This window comes from Pongo abelii, chromosome 16 (genome assembly GCF_028885655.2).
Source record: "Pongo abelii isolate AG06213 chromosome 16, NHGRI_mPonAbe1-v2.0_pri, whole genome shotgun sequence".
Taxonomy (NCBI): Eukaryota; Metazoa; Chordata; class Mammalia; order Primates; family Hominidae; genus Pongo; species Pongo abelii.
This window is the reverse complement of record NC_072001.2, coordinates 70,795,555-70,816,026: the sequence shown is the minus strand read 5'-3', so window position 1 is coordinate 70,816,026 and position 20,472 is coordinate 70,795,555. Positions and strand designations below refer to the sequence as shown.

Sequence of the window (20,472 nt, the reverse complement as noted above, 5' to 3'; positions counted from 1 at the left end):
GTGCATAGAGAAAATACAAGAATATGGGAAAACTGCTTTAAATCACAAAGGGAATAAATTTCTAGATGTAGTTGATGAAAAAATTAAAAACCAAGAACATAAAAAGACTGCAAAAAATCTTTACTAATACTACTTTGTTCTTAACAAATTAATATTTTCTCATAGACTGCTTTAACAACTCAGACTTTTTAAGTATTTGCTAATCATATGCTAATCATAACTACAAAATGTAAAAACAAAACAAAAAAAAGCATTTTTTTTTTAAGAAGAAGTTGGGAATTTTACGAGTCAACAAGAACACCAAGGTCCCTGCAAACACATGAAACTAGAACAGGTTGGAGCACATAAGCGTGTGACTATGTTGTCATGGTGGGTGGGCTGGTCTATGAAAAGAAGAACAAAACAGGAGAAAGTCAAGAAGGTCTTGGGAGCCAACTGGGATTGAAGAACAAGAAAAAACATTGAGAATATAAGAAGAATGAGCTTGATCAGAAGGATTAAATCACTCAAATTTCCTAACACTGAAGCCATATACTTACTGCTACTGCAATTCTTCCAAGGACATGTTCTGGCATTTTCCTATATACATCCAAAGATCCCCCTGTAGAGAAAAACATGCCATGTTACTACAAATAAAATTAACAGAACAATGCACTGGGCTTCTCCTGTGTATTCACTGTGAGAATACGTTTTTACACTTCCTACACCACGCACTGGATGTATAGTATAAAACTTGTTTTTAGTCCAATGTTATCTATAACATAATCATACTTCCTGATGAAGTATAACTAGATATTTCCATTTTATTCTGAAGTGTATAGTCACATACATGAAAAACTGAAAGAAACTAGTCAAGGGCAAGCTAAGAAACTACACTTTATGTAAACTTATATACATACACAAAATTATAAAGATCAATATGACAATTACATTTAGTTGCCTGCCTTTTGTAACAGTTTTTCTCAAATGTAAACCAGGGTAATATCTTAGAATTTTCATATTAATCCAACAAAAGCTGGAATATATGCAGAGAATGACTACTTTGCTCATTAATGATATGATTATGAGATCTATTTTAACAATATGTAATAACCTTTCTTTAAGAGTCAAATTGAGGTATACAGTCTTTCAGTTCTATAAAAAAATTGTATTCCAGAGTATTTGACAAATATTTTTTCCTATCAGAGGCTAAAAATTCTTATTTAATGCTTTATTACTGGATGATTTATAAGTATGCCTCATAAGGTACTAAACATGAAGTATGTCATTCTTTTGAAATGCAAATGTGAATATTTTCATATGTCAAATTTTCATAAAGCTAAACATCAGAGAAAATATTTTTATCTGTAAAAAATTATGTATTCATATACAAACATGTATGCAAGTATACATATATATATGCATATAGACACATGCATATATATATATATGGCTACTGGCTTTATATTTATCCCATTTAAAGCAGATAGAGAAAAATGATCACTCTTAGTTAAACTTTGCTTGTAGTTTGCAGATTTGAACAACAAACTGAGAAACCACTGTGTAACTAAACATTACACTTTGGCGCTCAGTGCTACTGGGAAGATAATGAAAAAAAGACACTTCTGATATGAACTGAACCACCCTTATTTACCAAAATGACAATTTTATTATAGATGTAATAAAAGTGAGAGTACAGTAGAAAAGCATTTTATGTTCTCATTGATCTTTCAGATAAATTGGCAGTACCAAGGATAAACAGAATAAAAAAGATCAAGTTTTACATGCTGGTATTTGGAAGACTGACAAATGCAGCTTACTGGACCAATCCCTTATGAAGGGAATGACCCGAATGGCTCAAAACTAGAAGGTGAAAACCCATCCACATGTACAAGTAACAACTTCTAAGAGGAGATTTACTTTTACCAAGGATATAAATCAGGGCTTAATTAACTAAATGGACAATGATTTCAACAAGCTAAACCTAAAAAACAAAGATTACCTTACCACTATTATGAGTAGAAGAAGCCAAAAAGGAATCTAATTTTGAGGTAGTTCACTGGTTTTTAACCTCAGTTAGACCTGCTTTCCTTAACTATCCATATGGCTAAATCTACACAGCTGGCTCTGTGCCATCACTGATTCATTTTGTCCTTTTCATGTCCATTAGAGATAAACGTCATAGGTGAAAAAATGATGTAGCAGATCCACTCAGGATTAAGAGTTCCTGTTAAGTTTGATGAGTTCTTTTTCTGCAATTCAGTAATTCTTATCACGTTAAAAATGGCAGAAGGGGTTGGTTTAATTTTTCTCTGTTTTATTATCATTTCTATTCTACAGATCTATCAAAAATGGCAACTGTTAGACCTATCAAACATTAGGACAGGAAAGGACATTAAAGATCAGTCCAGCAACTTTACTTGACAGGTGGGAAAAACAGTCCCAGTGATGTGAATGTTCTAGCTAAAGCCATGAGTCAGCTGATGGCAGAGCTCAGAGAAGACCTGAACCTTTGAAGTTTCAGAAGTTAAAGATTTAAAAGGTGGCCAGGCACGGTGGCTCACACCTGTAATCCCAGCACTTTGGGAGGCCAAGGCAGGAGGATCACTTGAGGTCAGGAGTTTGAGACCAGCCTAGGAGACATGGCAAAACCCCATCTCTACCAAAAATATAAAAATTAGATGGGCAAAGTGGTGTACACTACTCTGTAGTCCCAGCTACTCAGGAGGCTGAGGCAGGAGAATTGCTTGAACCTGGGAGGTGAAGGTTGCAGTGAGCAGAGACTGTGCCACTGCACTATATCCTGGGTGACAGAGTAAGACCCTGTCTCAAAAAAAAAAAAAAAAAAAAATTTAAAAGGTTTCCCCATGACGTGACATAGCTTGAGAATCACACGTGAACTTTTTGCAGTTTAAAAAGTCTCATGCGATGTGATACTACTATGATGCAAATAGACAGAATTTAATTTTAGCTGGGATGGTGGTATTCAAGGCATTTAGAAACTCATCTGTGGCTCGGTAGGTTTGAACTTTTTGCTCGTGATTCCAAAGTTACTGGTTTGTTCTCTGTGATCTGTCACTTTGTTCCCTGAAGTCATATGTAACCAAATAGAAATTCTGAAGTTGAAAAGTATAATAACTGAAATGAAAATTTTTAGAGGATCAACAGCATATTTGAGACAGCAGAAGAAAGAATCAAGGGAGGTAAAGATAGGTCAATGGAGATTATCCAGTGTAATGATGAAAAGAAAAGAAAATGAAGAAAAATGAACACATTCTCAGAGACCTGTAAAATACCATCCAGCATACGGACATATGCATAATGGGAGATCAGAAAGAGAAGAGAAAAGGAAAGGAAAGGAGTGGAAAGAATATTTCAGAAAACAATGACCCCAAACTTCCTAAATTTGATTTTAAAAAGTGAATCTACATATCCAAGAAGCTCAGTATACTTCATATAGGATAAACTAAAAGAGATCTATATCTATAAACATTATTATCAAACTATCCATAGCCAAAGACAAAAAGAAATCTTGAAAGCAGCAAGAGAAGTGACATTTCAATTACAAATAATCCTCAAAAAGAACAAGAGCTGATTACTCATCAGAAACCAGAGGTCAGAGGCAGGGGAATGACAATTTGAACAGCTGAAAGAAAAAGATTATAAACCAAAAATTCTATACCAGCAAAAACTATTCTACAAAACTGAAGGAGAAATTAAGATACTCTCAAATAAACTGGAAAATTTATCTCAGAATACTGAGAATTAATCATTAGTTGACCTACCCTACAAGAAATAAAATACAGTCTTTCAGACTGAAAGAACTTTAGATTGAAGTTAAAAGACAGATCCACATGAAGAAATAAGGAACACTGGTAAAGGTAACTGCATAGGCAAATATAAAAGACAGGATAAATGTATGGTTTGTATCTTTTCTGTTCTATATGACTTAAGAGACAATGGCATAATTTTAAATTTGTGTTGGACACACAATGTATAAGAATGTAACTTATATGACAATAACAGCATAAAAAAGATGAGAAGAAATTGAGCTATACAGAAGCAAAATTTTTGTATACTTTTTTTTTTTTTTTTTTTGAGATGGAGTCTCGCTCTGTCACCTGGTCTGGAGTGCAGTGGCACGATCTCAGCTCACTGCAACCTCTGCTTCCTGGATTCAAGCTATTCTCCAGCCTCAGCCTCCCGAGTAGCTGGGATTACAGGCATGGACCACTGAGTCCAGCTAATTTTTGTATTTTTTTTAGTAGAGAAGAGGTTTCACCAAATCGGCCAGGCTAATCTCGAACTCCTGACCTCAGGTGATCCGCCCACCTCGGCCTCTCAAAGTGCTGTGATTACAGGCGTGAGCCACCATGCCTGGCCTTTTGTGCACTATTAAAATAAAGTCAGTATTAATCTGAACTAAATTGTTATAAGTTAAGAAGTTAATTGTAATCCCTAGAGCAAAATTAAGAATATAACTCAAAAACACAGAGTAAAAGCAACCATGGGGAATTTAAATGGTACATTTGAAAATATCTACTTGATATAAAAGAAAGCAATAACAGAAGAACATGAAAGATGTGACTTATAGAAAACAAACAGAATGGGATAGATACATCTCACCTTGTTAGTAATTAAATTAAATGTAAAAGGTTTAAGCACTCTAATTAAGTAACAGATTGGTAGAATTGATTTTTAAAAAAATGATCCAACTATATGCTGTCTACAACAAAGGTATTTTATATTTAAAGAAACCAACAGGTTGAAAAATGATGAAAAAAGATATACTATTCAAATAGTAATCAAAAGGGAGCTGCAGTGACTATACTAGTGGAAAAAATAGACTTTTAGATAACTATTGTTAAATATTGTTACTAGAGACAAAGACATTTTCTAATGATAAAAGGATCAATCAACCAAGAAGATATAACAATTATAAACATGCATGGACCTAACAACGGAGTGCCAAAATATATGAAACATAAACTGAAAGAATTGAAAGGAGAAATAGACAACTCAAAAATACTAGTTTTTGAGACTTCAATATCTCACTTTCAAAAATGGACAAAACTATACAGAAGATTAATAAGAAAATACTGAACAGTATTATAAACCAATCGGAATTAACTGACATGTAAAGGATACTTCATTTAACCACAGTAGAATACGTTCTTCTCAAGTGCGCATATGTGGAAATTAAGCAGCACATACCTAAATAAAAATGGGTCAAAAAGAAATCACAAGAGATTTCTGTCATAGAAAAATGGAAAATACTTTGAGATTAATGAAAATAAAAACACAACATACCAAAACTTCTAGGACGCAACTAAAGCCGTGCTTAGAGGAAAATTTATAACCTACGTTAAATAAGAAGAAAGATCTCAAATCAATATCCTAACTTGCTACCTTAAACAGAAGGAGAACATCAAGCTAAAACTAAACTCAAAGAAAGCAGAAAAAAAGAAAATAATAAAATTAAAGCAGAAATAAACAAAATAGAGAATAGAAAAAAACAACAGAGAAAATCAAAGAAACCAAAAGTTGGTTTCATTTTAAATGAAAAAAATTTTTTTAGCTGGGTGTGGTGGCTCACACCCGTAATCCCAGCACTTTGGGAGGCCGAGGTGGGTGGATCACCTGAGGTCAGGAGTTCGAGACCAGCCTGACCAACATGGAGAAACCCCGTCTCTACTAAAAATACAAAATTAGCCGGGCATGGTGGCACATGCCTGTAATCCCAGCTACTCCGGAGGCTGAGGCAGGAGAATGTCTTGAACCCAGGAGGCAGAGGTTGCTGTGAGCTGACGTTGCACCATTGCACTCTAGCCTGCGCAACAAGAGCGAAACTCCATCTCAAAAAAAAAAAAAAGTTTAAACAGAGAAACTGACAAACTTTTAGCTACACTGACCAAGAAAATAAGTGAGGAGACTCAAGTAACTAAAATCTGGAATGGAAGAGGGAACACTACTGCCAACTTTGCAGAAATAAAAAGGATTATAAGAGATTTTTCAGAACTGTGTATCAATAAATTAGATAACCTAGATGAAACAGATTAATTCTGAGAAAAACACAAACTACCAAAACTGACTCAAGAAAAAATAAAAAATCTGACTAAACCTGTATATAAAAAGAATGAGTTGGTAATAAAAAAACTAATCACAAATATTATTCAGCTTTTAAAAGGAAGAAAATTCTGACACATGGTACAACATGGATGAATCTTAAGGATGTAATGCAAAATGAAATAAGCCAGACACAATAAGACAAATACTGTGTGATTCCAATTATATGAGGTACCTAGAGTAGTCACATAGAGACAGAGTATAATGCTGTTTGCCAGGGGCTGGGAGCGGGGGTGAATGAGGAGTTCTTATTTAATAGGTATAGAGTTTCAGTTTTGCAAGACAAAAAGAGTTCTGGAGATGGATGGTGGTGACAGTTGCACAACCATGTTAATGTACTTCATGCTGCTGAATTATATACTTAAAATGGCTGATACAGTTTGAATATTTGTCCCCTTCAAAACTCATGTTGAAATCTCACTCCCAATGTTGAAGATGGGGCCTAGTGAATGGTGTTTGGGTCAAAGGGGTGGATCCCTCATGAAAGACTTGGTGTCATTCTCACAAAATTGAGTGAGCTCTCACTCTAAGTTCCCACAAGATTTGGTTGTTAAAAAGTGTCTGGGACCTCCCTCCTCTCTGTCTTGCTCCACGAATGGAAGCTTCCTGAGACCCAGACCAGAAACAGATGCTGGGCACTATGTTTCTTGTACAGCCTGCAAAATCATGAGCCAAATAAACCACTTTTCTTTATAAATTACCCAGTCTCAGGTATTCTTTTATAGCAACACAAAATGGACTCATATCATGGCTAATAAGGTTAAAATTTTTGTATGAGTATTATACCATAATTTAAAAAAAAACACGCACTAATGACACACCCCGAAAACCTCAGAACCAGATGATTTCACTGGTGAATTCTATCAAATGTTTAAAGAAGAATTAACGTCAGGCATTTGAAAAAATGTTTGACATCACTAATCATCAGGGAAATGCAAATCAAAACCACAATGAGATATCCTCTCACTCCAGCTGAAGTGGCTTTTATCAAAAAGACAGGGAATAACAGATGCTGGCAAGGATGTGGAGAAAGGGGAACCTTCATACACTATTGATGGGAATGTAAACTAGTACAGCTACCATGGAAAACAGTATGGAAATTCCTCAAAAAAACTAAAAATAGAACTACCTTATTATGATCCAGTAATTTCACCATTGGGTATATACCCAAAAGAAAGGAAATCAGTAAGCTGAAGAGATATGTGCACTCTAATGTTTACTGCAGCACTACTCACAATAGCCAAGATATGAAATCAATCTGAGTGTCCATCGAAGAAAAAATAAAGAAAATGTGGTACATAAACACAATGAAATATTATTCAGCCATAAAAAGAATGAAATCCTGTTATTTGCAAGAATATGTGTGGATATTATTTTAAATGAAATAATCTGGACACAGAAAGACATATATGTTCTCACTCATATGTGGGAGCCAAAAACTAATGATCATGGAGACATAGCAGAATGATGATTACCAGAGACTGAGAAGGGTAGTGAAAAAGGAAGGACAAAGAGGGGTTGGTTAATGGGTAAAAAAGTACAGTCAGATAGAAAGAATAAGATCCAGTGTTTGATACCACAACAGAGTGATCACAATTAATAATTTATTGTATATTTCAAAATAACTACACAAGTGGAATTGCAATGCTCCTAACACAAAGAAATGATAACTGTTTGTGGTCATACATATCTCCATTACTTTGAGTTGATTACTACATATTGTATGCTTGTGTCAAAATATTATTATGCATGTACTCCATAAATATGTACAATATTATGGATCCATAAAAATTTTGATTGATTTATTTATTTTGAGACAGAGTCTCTGTCACCCGGCTGGAGTGCAGTGGCATGATCTTGGCTCACTGCAACCTCCAGCTCCCGGGTTCAAGTGATTCTCCTGCCTCAGCCACCCAAGTAGCTGGGATTACAGGCATGTGCCACCATGCCCAGCTAATTTTTTTGGTACTTTTAGTAGAGATGGGGTTTCACCAAGTTGGCCAGGCTGGTCTTGAACTCCTGACCTCAAGTGATTCACCTGCCTTGGCCTTCCAAAATGCTGGGATTACAGGCATGAGCCACCCTGTCCAGCCCCTAAAATTTTTTTTAAAAAAGAATTAACATGAATCCTTCATAAACTCTTTCAAAAAACAGAAGAGGTGGCAACACTTCCAAACTCATTCTATAAGGCCAGAATTATCCTGATACCAAAATCAGACACTGACATCACAAAAAAAGAAAACTAGACCAATATCCCTCATAAATATGAATACAAAAATCATCAAGAAAATACTAGCAAACTGAACCCAGGAACATATAAAAAGAATTACACATCATGACTAAATGGAATAATTCCAACACTGCAAGACTGGTTCATTTTGCAAAAATCAATTAATATAGTATACCATATATTAATAGAATAAAGGACCAAATATGCACAATTATTTCAATAGATATAAAACAGGCATCTGACAAAATTTAACACCCTTTCATGATTAAAAAAAAATACTCAACAAACTAGAAATAGAAGGGAATTTCCTCAACCTGACAAAGGACAACTATTCCAAACCCATGGCTAACATCATATTTAATGGTGAAAGACTGAAAGCTCTCCCTCTAAGGTCAGGAACAAGAGAAGGATGTCTGCTCTCATCAGTCTATTCAACATTGTACTGAAGGTTCTAGCCAGGGTAATTAAGCAAGAAAATGAAATAAAAGACATCCAGAATTGAAAAGAAAGCACTAAAACTACCTCTATTTGCAGATGGCATTATCTTGTATATAGAGAACCCTAAGGAATCCACAAAAAGCTATTAACGTTAGTAAACAAGTTCAGCAAGGTTGCAGAATACAAGATCAACATACAAAAATCAATTACAGTTCTATACACTGGCAATGAACAATTCAAAAACGAAATTAAGAAAAACAGCATTAAAAAAACTTAGAAGTAAATTTAACAAATAGTTACCACTTATACCCTAAAAATTATTTTAAAATCACAGAAAAACAATTAAAGAAGACCTAAGTAAGTTGAAAGACATCTGTGTTCATGGAGTGGAAGATTAAATAATGTTAAGACAGCAATATTCCCCAAGTTGATCTAAAAATTCAATTCAATTCTTATCAAAATCCCAGCTGGATTTTTTTGGAGAAATTGCCAAGCTGATTCTAAAATTCAAATAAAAATGCTAGGTGTTCAAAATGGCCAAAACAATCTTGAAAAAGAACAAAGTTGGAGCACTTACACTTCTCAATTTGAAACTTAAAAACTATAATAATCCAGAGTTATCAAGTACAAGTAATCAAATATGGTGTGGTACTGGTACAAAGATAGATCAATGTGAGATGTATACGCATTGATTAAAAGTATAGAAATATATTTTATGGTCAATTTTCAACAAGTACAACAAGAAAATTCAATGGGAAAAATAGTCTTTAACAAATGGTACTGGAACAAATGGATATCTACATGCAAATGAATAAATTTGGACCCCTATCTCATACCATATATAAAAATTAACTCAAAAATAAATCAAAGGCTTAAATATAAAAGCTAAAACAATAAAACTTGAGGCTGAGGTGAGAGGATCACTTGAGCCCAGGAGTTCAAAACTAGCCTGGGCAACATAATGAGACCGCAGCTCAAAAAAAAGAAAAGAAAAGAAAAAGGAAAGTGAAAAGATAAACAATGAGTGAAAATATTTGGAAATCCTATATCTGATAAGAGCCAAGTATTAGAATACATAAAGAATTATCACAACTCAACAATAAAAGCCCAATAACTCATTTAAAAGATAGACAAAGGATTTGAAAACATATTTCTCAAAAGAAGATATACAAATGGCCAATAAGCACATGAAAAGATGCTCAACATCATTAGTCATTAGAGAAATCTAAATCAAAACCAAAATGGGATACCATGTCACACTACAAGCCCACAATTTTAAAAAGACACAAAATGACAAGTATTGGCAAAAATATGAAGAAAATGGAACCTTATACAGTGCTGGTATGAATGCAAAGTGGTATAAAATAGATTGGAACAGTTTGGTAGTTTATTAAAAAGTTAAACATAAAGCTACCATATGACCTAGCAACTCTACTCCTAGGTATATACCCAAAAGAACTGAAAACACTGGCTGGGTGCAGTGGCTCACACCTGTAATCCCAGCACCTTGGGAGGCCGAGGCGGGCAGATCACGAGGTCAGGAGGTCAGGAGATCGAGACCATCCTAACACAGTGAAACCCTGTCTCTACTGAAAATACAAAACTTAGCTGGGCATGGTGGCATGCACATGTAGTCCCAGCTACTCAGGAGGCTGAGGCAGGAGAATCGCTTGAACCCAGGAGGTGGAGGTTGCAGTGAGCCGAGATCACGCCACTGCACTCCAGCCTGGGTGACAGAGCAAGATTCTGTTTCAAAAAAAAAAAAAGAACTGAAAACATATGTCCACACAAAAACTTGTACACAAATATATAGAGTAGCATTATTCATAATTATGCATAAAGCAGAACTATCCCAAATGTCCATCAACTAATGAAAGAATAAACAAAATGTAGTATAGCCATACAATGAAATGTTATTCAGCAATAAAAAGGAATGAAGTTCTCATATATGCAATAGTATGGATGAACACTGAAAACATTATACTAAGTAAAGGAAGCCAGACACAAAGGCCATATATTATCAGATTCCATTTATATGGAATGTCCAGAATAGGTAAATCCATAGAGACAGAAGATAAATCAGTGGTTGCCAAGGACTTGAGGAAAGAGAAAGTAGAGAGTGAGTACTAATAGGTAGGAAGTCTCTTTCTGGGGGTGGTAAAAAGTGTTTTGGAATTATACAGTGGTGATGACTGCACAACCTTGTGAGTATATAAAAAACCATGGAATTGTACACTTTTAAAAGGTGAATTTTATGGTATCTGAGTTATATTTCAATAAAAAATTTTAATTTATTTGTTTTTTGATACAGGGTCTCACTCTGTTGCCTAGACTGGAGTGCAGTGGCACGATCACAGCTCACTACAGGCTTAATCTCCTGGGCTCAGCAATCCTCCCACCTCAGCCCCCAGAGTAACTGGGACTACAGGCCTGTACCACCATGCTTGGCTAATTTTCCTTTTTTTTTTTTTTTTTTTTTGAGACAGAGTCTCACTTTGTCACCCAGGGTGGAGTGCAGTGGCGCAATCTTGGTTCACTGCAACCTCCACCTCCCAGGTTCAAGGAATTCTCCGTCTCAGCCTCCCAAGTAGCTGGGACTACAGGCATGCACTACCACACCTGGCTAATTTTTGTATTTTCAGTAGAGACGGGTTTTCGCCATGTCGGTTAGGCTGGTCTCAAACTCCGCCTGCCTTGGCCTCCCAAAGTGCTGGGATTACCGGAGTGAGCCACCGTGCCCCGCCATATTTTTAAAAAATTTTTTGTAAAGATGAGATCTCACTATATTGCCCAGGCTGGTCTCAAACTCCTGTGCTCAAGCAATCTTCCCACCTTAGTCTCCCAAAGTGCTGGGATTACATGCGTGAACCACTGTGCCCTGTTTCAACAAAAATGTTTGAGCAGAACTGAAAAATTGAAGACTTCAAAGAAAGAATGATAAAAGTTACAACACAGTAACATGTATTGGCTCAATGAATCCACTTTTTCTGGTCAGTCTCCACAGTTATCATACTTACCTATATGGCTGTAAGATTTTTAATTCTTGACATTCTACTATAACTAATTTAGAACATGTTATACACCTTATGACAGTATCAAGGTACCAATGTTGGCTCACTAAAATTTTGCAGGGCACAAACTAATTGCTTTAGTAATGTACTGAGAATCTCCACAAGGAACTAACAATATTTTCTTAAGTTGTGTTTTAATGGACTAGACTATGGAAAACTGAATATGTAAAATTTAAAGACTGCTTAGATTTAAAATTGGTAAATAATAATAATGATGACATCATTTCACTGATACGTCCCTGGAAATCTGTATTTTGCCATAATATTCAGGTCAAGAAAGAACTACCAAACTAGAAATGAATAAAAAAATAGAGAGGGAAGGAAAGGACTAAAGTCCAAAGAAAATTAAACACATCTTGGCTAAACAGCTGTGTTGAAAAACAATTTCTTATCTTGCAATTAAGAAGCGATGTCTTTCTGAAAGACACAGGACATCGGGTTAATAGATTTCTTTAAAAGAAAATCTGTTTTGGCTATTGAAACATTAAAAGAACAGAACATCTGTTTTGCAAGTAAAGACAGATTGTGCAAAAGAATCAAATATCAAACCACCAATTAGACTAGCATTTAATCTGTTCTATTTAAATTTTCAATAAAAGTGAAGTTCAATTCTTAAAATTATAGTTCAGCTATAAATATTTAACCCCAGGAACCCCAACACTGAAATAATCTTAGAGTATAAATGAGGTAATTATTAGCATATTTTATTATCTTTAATTCTACTTGATATCTATATCAAAACCAGGTTTTAAAGCACTATATACTCTAAAAATCATTTTATAAGTGTTATAAAAGGGAAAACTCACCATCCATGAATTCTGTACATATTGAAATCCTGTTTTCTACAAAAAATGCTCCATAAAATCCAATGATATATGATGAATCACACTGTAACAAAAATAAGACAAAAGTAGTTATAAACCTGCAAGTCAATACCACAGGCATGCTTTACAAATAAAAATTATGAAAAAAATTACCTTATAAAGAATTTCCAATTCAGACATAATTTGCTTCTGAAGTTCCAGTGTAATATCTAGTAGTATGACCTAAATATAGAAAGGTATTAATATTTATTCATCTTCTAATTATATTAGTTATAATCACTATGAAATATAAGAACTAAAAACACGGTAGTTCCTTTATTCTTCCCCACTTCCTTCTTCTTACCACTATAACTCCTAGTAATACAAGCTGTATCCGCATCTGTCTAACCTTATGTCCTTCTATACTGGGGAAGGTGGTACAGAAGTGATTGATGGGACCAAAGAAAAAAGCCAGGTCTCAAAGGTCAACAGTAATGGCTTTAAAAGTCAGTTAAGTTGTAACACTCTTAATTTATGCACTCTATTTTAGCTACATTGGCTATTTTCAAAAGAGGAACATAGGAATGACCCTCAAACCAATATAAAAGAATTGTGTTGGCCACGTGGTGTCACACACCTGTAATCCCAGCACTTTGGGAGGGAGGCTGAGGTGGAAGGGTACCTGAAGGCCAGGGGTATATGGCCAGCCTAAGCATCATAGCAAGAACCCATCTCTACAAAAAAAAAAAAAAAAAAAATTACCTGGGTGTAGTATGATCGGTGGTCCCAACCTACTTGGGAGGCTGAGGTGGGAGGATCACTTGAGCCCAGGAATTTGAGGCTGAAGTGAGCCATGACTGCGCCTCTGCACTCCCACCTGGGTGACAGAGCAAAATCCTGTCTCTTAAAAAAAAGGACTATCTTGTGATTTGTGACCAGACACTAGGCAATAAGCAGAGAGGATGATGAATAAAAATGACATTTTATTTATTTATTTAGAGACACAGTCTCATGCTGTCACCCAGGCTGGAGTGCAGTGGGGTGATCTTGGTTCACTGCAACCTCTGCCTCCCAGGCTTAAACAAACCTCCCACCTCAGCCACCCAAGTAGCTGGGACCACAGGTGTGCCACCATACCCAGCTAATTTTTTGCATTTTTGGTAGAGATGGGGGTTTCATTATGTTGCTCAGGCTGGTCTCGAACTTCTGAGCTCAAGCAATCTGCCCACCTCAGCCTCCCAAAGCACTGGGATTACAGGCATGAGCCATCACATCCGGCCAAAAAATGACTTTTTTTTTTCTTGAGACAGAGTCTTGCTCTGTTACCCAGGCTGGAGTGCAGTGGCACGATCTTGACTTACTGCAACCTCTGTCTCCTGGGTTCAAGCAACCTGTCTCATGGGCTCAAGCGATTCTCGTGTCTCATCCTCCTGAGTAGCTGGGATTACAGGTGTCTGCCACCACACCTGGCTAATTTTTGTATTTTTAGTAGAGATGGGGTTTCACCATGTTGGCCAGGCTGGTCTTGAACTCCTGACCTCAATGATCTGCTCACCTCAGCCTCCCAAAGTTCTGGGATTACAAGCGTAAGCCACCATGCCCAGCCAAAAATAACATTTTAAGTAGGGTTTTTAGTTTTGAGAGAAATAAGGAATTTTTAAAATATATCATCTTTTTTTTTTTTTTCCAGTCAGGTAATGTTCTTTGCTAATACTGTCATAGAAAGTTAAAGCTTGAAGAAATTTTATTTCATTAACTCCCTTCTTTTGAGTGAGGAGGAAACCAGGTTTCCCTCCTGGGAGGCACAGAGCCTGGGAATGGTAGGACCCCCTCCTCTGGACTCAAGTCTCATGGGCTTTTCAGTACTTTACGGTTTATTTAAAATATCAATCACTGAGTGATATTACCCACAGTGATTTATAACCCATAAATATAAAATATTTATAAACTTATCTAGAATAAATTATAGTTTATTTCAAACACATATTTTTTTAAGAAAGAAGACCATACTGTTCAACTGTTCAAATTCTATTAAGCATGTCAGTGAAACTAATTCAAGAGTAATTGTTTTATTTATTTATTTATTTATTTATTTATTCATTTATTTAGAGATGGAGTCCTGCCCTGTCGCCCAGGCTGGAGTGTAGTGGCGCGATCTTGGCTCACTGCAACCTCCGCCTCCTGGGTTCAAGCCATTCTCCTGCCTCAGCCTCCCAAGTAGCTGGGATTACAGGCATGTGCCACCACACCCGGCTGATTTTTGTATTTTTAGTGCAGACGGGGTTTCACCATGTTGGCCAGGCTGGTCTTGAATTCCTGACCTCAGGTGATCCACCTGCCTCAGCCTCCCAAAGTGCTGGGATTACAGGCACGAGCCACCGTGCCCAGCTTGTTTTTTACTTTTAAAAGGCAGTGATGAGAATAGAATAGTTGGAAAACAATTTTTATTATTTGTGGCAGAGTTTCTGACTCTAGACATTTCTAGATAAAAACTTAACATTTAGAATTACTATGACAGTGTAGTTATATACCATTCAACTTTGAATTACATTTTGTATTACAACTGAAGAATATATATATAATCATACCGAAGAAAAAAACATAAGTTATACATTGTAAACTGCTGATAGAGCAAGGAAAGAAAAGGACAATTCTAAAGTACATTTTATAGTCCTGACATTGGCCAGGCGTTGATTTGGGGAAGGAGAAGGTGGGGAAAAAAAGGCATAGGTGCTTTCTATCAAGAGTTTGCGGCTGGGCGCGGTGGCTCATGCCTGTAATCCCAGCACTTTGGGAGGCTGAGGCGGGCAGATCACGAGGTCAGGAGCTCGAGACCATCCTGGCTAACACGGTGAAACCCCGTCTCTACTAAAAATACAAAAAATTAGCCAGGTGTGGTGGCGGGCACCTGTAGTCCCAGCTACTTGGGAGGCTGAGGCAGAAGAATGGCATGAACCCAGGAGGTGGAGCTTGCAGTGAGCCGAGATCACACCACTGCACACCAGCCTGGGCAACAGAGCGAGACTCTGTCTCAAAAAAAATAAAAGAGTTTGCTTTGGGGTTATTTATAAAAGATCTCAGTAAACTAGACTGTAAGTGTAATACAAAACTGCCAAGAAACATTTAAACACTTCTGATCAATAGTCATTTGCCAACAATATTCACTTACATTTTTGTTCTTGTGTAAAACTTACCAACAAAATTAATTCATCTAGCGTCAGTTCAATCCTACGGCATAAAATACTACAGCTATTCCTACTATGATGACAAGTACCAGGAATCTCTCACTCTAAAAAAGTCTGATAAAAGGAATGAAGTTATTATTAACCTTAAATCAATGGTTCTCAACCCTGGCCTCATATCGTAATACCTAGGGCACTTAAAAAAAAATCCCAAGGTGCAAGCTTTACCCCAAAACAATGCAATGAGAATCCCTTGGGTTGGGCCCACATCTTTGTTATTTTGTAAAGCTCCCCAGGTAATTCCTAACCCAAAGTAAGGTTGAGAACCACTTATTTAAGGTTTCAAAAGCCATTTATTCAGTGCTAAGATATATGACTATTAAGATATATTGCATCTCCAGGCCACCAACAACCTAGAAATGACATGATGCCACACTGCTAGCCACCCTCCTGGAATTAATCCCAAACTACTGGCTGTGAATATATCATTCCCTTGATCAAGAACCTTAATGTGTTCCCATCGCCTACAATAAAGTTAAAACTCTAGCATGACATTCAAGGAATTCTTCCACAATATAGACAACTTATTCTAACTCCTCTTCCCACTACTCCCACCACAAACCCACCCTTCATGTGAAATCAGATGACATTTCCTGGTGTACACACATATCCTGTGCTTTCCCTACTTCCAGCCTTTGCTCCTGCTGTTTCCTCTACTTGGGGTGTGCTTCCTCTCTCTTCTCCAGGCACTGATTGAAAAAACCTGTTCTATCTTTTCGATCCAGCTTGAATGCCACCACTGCCTCCATGAAGCTCATCTCAAAGTCCTCCATCAAAATTCATCTCTAGCTCTGGCCCTCAATATGTACATTCTGCCTTGAGCATGCATCCCTCATCTCCTAAAAACAGAAGCCTCAAGATTAGAGTGACTATGAGTCTCTCAACGGCAAGGGCTGAGTCTTGTACATTTTTCTATCCCTCCCAGCACTCCACACAGGGTCTAACTCACAGTAGTGCCTAGTAAGTGATGTGGGATTTAACTCAAGTCTTTACAACTATAATCCTCTTTATAAGAAACTGTTTCTAGACAGAAGAAATAGATTGCTTGATTTTAAACTGAATTTAAAACCAAAAACGTACACCACCAAATAAATAAAAATGCCACACTGACCTAAAATGTAGTAAGGAATACTGTATTTGTGGAGCTAATCCGCTGTACTCTAATTCGTTTTGATCATTGTTGGTATTTGCTTTAGTCTAGAATAGTGGAGATTCCAAAATGATGGAAAAAACAAATAAAGTAATTTCTGAGAACTTGAGAGGGAAAGTAAAACCCACTTTAAAATAACTCTACTCAAATGCTCTCTATTTTCTGGGAGACTTAGCACTCTGGGTGGAAGGTTAATTCTCCTTCCCCTGTGTATTCTTGTGAGTGAGCTTTAAAACTGCTAAAAATAAACAAATCCAATTCCTTATTTGAAGGCAATGGCAAAAAGCATGGCAAAGACTAACTTTCTTTTTGGAGTCCAAGGAAAGTATGGACTCCCTGATTCTTCATTATTTTTTTTCTCCTTAGGAAGTGCTAAATGTTTCAAACTGAAGAGAATTTGAATATGAAGCATTCCATGGAGAAAGGGTTAAGTGAGAAACTGAAATACCTTAGTGCATTTCCACTGCTCTCCACTACACCTCCAGGACAAATAAGGATGAGTTGTCAAGTTAAATATAAGCAGTCAAGTGACTGAATTATAATTTACTCTGTGCTCAATTTAAATTAGTGTGAGGCTATTAAAATATACAGTATAAATACGGCAATTCATCACAAGCTGTCATGGATGACTTCATTTATTTGCTGGAGTGGCACACACTTCACTAAAGGGAAAGAGAGCAAAATCACAGGTCAAATTAAGCTGCTATTCTGTTTTAATTCACTTATTTAATCTGTGGCGACATAATTGTCTTTTACAGTATGTACAACTCAGAAAGGAAATTTGGGAGGATTATAGTCAGTATACAAATGATTAATCAAATGGTCCATTTAAATGCTAGTTTAAAAGCAGCAGAAACCCAAAGCAGTCAAAGAATGATAATCAGCACATGCAATATACAATGCTAAGAAATTTCCTGTTAGGTGGAAATTTCCCACTTAGAAAACAAACAATAGTGGGAAATCTATTAAATCCTCCAAGCGTTACTACTTGAAAGATTTTATAGAATACATTAATGGTATAAAAAGGTTCTGTTTACAAGATGGCTAACAGTATTTTTATTTGTTTTCTGCTCTACTTATCTGCAATTGTCTTGACTACCTGCACCAAACAAACACACAAAAAGGTAGAAACACGTTTCATGAATTACATATGGTCATTATGAAATAGTTATCTTTAAAATGTGATTAGCATCATTTTCAAAATGTTCTCTTTGAGGCAGAACATTTTCTAAATTCAATAGTGTAAAACAGAAATTCATGGTACATTATTCTTTCCAAAATTCAACTTCTTTTAAAAATATCTTGTAATATATTCCTACCTCAGAAGTCTAAAAAGGGAAACATTTACAATATGCTTTTTTGTCTAAAAAACAAGAACATTTAAAGGCATAACATGAGAAACATTTTGAGTAGGAAAAGTAACAGATTTTCAAGGACTCATCTAATTGTGCCCATAGACATTCAAAGTGTGGGTCCTACTGACCACTTTATTTAGAAAATTAAATTTCCCTCATCATTCCATGCAGGCGTCAGACCCTGCAGGTGATTCTGTTTGGACAAGGACTGTGATTTGCTGCTCTTCGCAATCCCTCTGTGACACCAGGCAGCCCCGTTTCACAGCTGAGGTCACTGGGAGGTTCAAGTGACATGCTTGAAGTCACACAAAAGTCAGCAGAGGGTCAGGAAAAGATCAAATATGCTTCTAACTCTTAACCTCCCATTTCATCCTTTAATATAAAAAAAGTTAAGAAATATTCTGGGTGAGAGCAATGGTCCATATAAAGAACGCTATGAGATATTTTGTATGTGAGCTGAACCTGCTTTCAAGATGTTACTTTAAAAGATCAATGAACTAAAGAACAAACAGAAGAACAAAAATGTATTCACTCAGTCATTCAACAAATTATGTGTTGAACACTTACTCGCTATGTGTAATGCTTTGTACTATATACCCTATATGCAAGGATCTGCAGGAATCACGGAGTAAGGCAAGAAGATAAATAAGATCTGTTCCCCACTTACAAAGAGATTTCAATATAATACGGGAAATGTACAGGTATACTAATAGCAAAATACAAGGCAGTTGGTGATAACACCCTTAAAAGACAGATACAGGGAATTCTAGAGAAGTTCAAAGAAGAAAATGAGTGAGTGAGAGATAGACCATATGTGACAGGGTTTATCCAGAAAAGTTCAATGAAGGAGCAGGCTTTTCAGCTGATCCTTGAAGGGTGTTAAAGATTTTGATAGGTAGAGATAACGGGTGAAAGCATTCTAATTAGACAGGAATATGTGAATCAAAGTGTTGAAGTGAGAAAGTGCCTGAGTTCAGATAAGGCAACGAGTTCAACTTAAAAGACACACAGGATTCAAACATGTAAGATAATGCTATAAAAGCAGACTGATGACATATCGTGGAGGATCTTGAATTCCATCCTCTGAAGTCTTTAGTTTATCTGGGAAGTGACGTGAAGCCTCTGAAGACTTTTGAGAGGGAAATAAATGTGACCAGGATGATCCTTGGCAAGCCAAATCTGAGAGCAGTGAGCAGCGCCGGCAGGGGGTCACCGGCACTTAGAACAAGACTACCTATGTTTAAATCCTGGCTCCACTACTTATCAGTTGTGGGACGCTGGGCAAGTTATTTAACTTCTCTGTGCCTCAGCTTTTGTAAAATGGGAATCAGTAAGAGTTACAAAACGTTGTGAGTATTAATTTTAAAAAATGCATGCAAAATGCTTAGCATTGTATAAATCATCAATAAATGGTAGCTTCTATTTACTGAGAACAATTCAAAAGCTGGTATACATGTCTGACAAGAAAGAAGCCAAGCATCTGGATTAGAGTGGTGTAAGGAAAGGAAAGGGATATTAGACCTTTGTCAGATGCACAGCTTGCAAAATTTTTCTCCCATTCTGTAGGCTGTCTGTTCACCCTGTTGATAATTTCCTTTGCTGTGCAGCTCTTTAGTTTAATTAGATTCCATTTGTCAATTTTTGCCTTTGTTGCAATCGCTTTTGGTGTCTTCATTATAAAATCTTTATCCCATTCCTATGTCCAGAATGGTATTTCCTAGGTTGTCTTCCAGGGTTTTTGTACTTTGGGTTTTACATTTAAGTCTTTAATTAATTTCTAGTTAATTTTTGCAGTAAAGGGGTATAAGGAAGGGGTCTATACAAATTTGTAAGAAAAAGACAACCCCATTAAAAAGTGGGCAAAGGACACGAACAGACACTTCTCAAAAGAAGATATACACGAGGCCAACAATCATATGGAAAAACGCTCAACATCACTGATCATTTGAGAAACGTAAATCAAAACCACAATGAGATATCATCTCACATCAGTCAGAATGGCTATTACTAAAAAGTCAAAAAATAACATGCTGGCAAGGTTGTGGAGAAAAAGGAATGCTTATACACTGTTGGAAGGA

At 36.3% G+C, this 20,472-nt stretch overlaps 1 protein-coding gene across 7 annotated transcripts in view; it reads right to left on the bottom strand.

The window, feature by feature from the left end:
- The window catches only part of MAP2K5 (mitogen-activated protein kinase kinase 5), a 260,308-nt gene that overhangs the window by 144,883 nt on the left and 94,953 nt on the right, over nucleotides 1-20,472 (bottom strand). For all 7 annotated transcript variants that reach the window (XR_010137177.1, XM_063716193.1, XM_054531617.2 and 4 more), the window contains 3 exons: nucleotides 12,822-12,890; nucleotides 12,651-12,732; nucleotides 540-601 (listed from right to left, as the gene is read on the bottom strand). Coding sequence is in view for 6 of the 7 variants with exons in the window: in XM_063716193.1 (XP_063572263.1) it covers nucleotides 540-601; nucleotides 12,651-12,732; nucleotides 12,822-12,890 (213 nt within the window). In the remaining variant the exon portion in view is untranslated. The remainder of the gene's footprint in view (nucleotides 1-539; nucleotides 602-12,650; nucleotides 12,733-12,821; nucleotides 12,891-20,472) is intronic.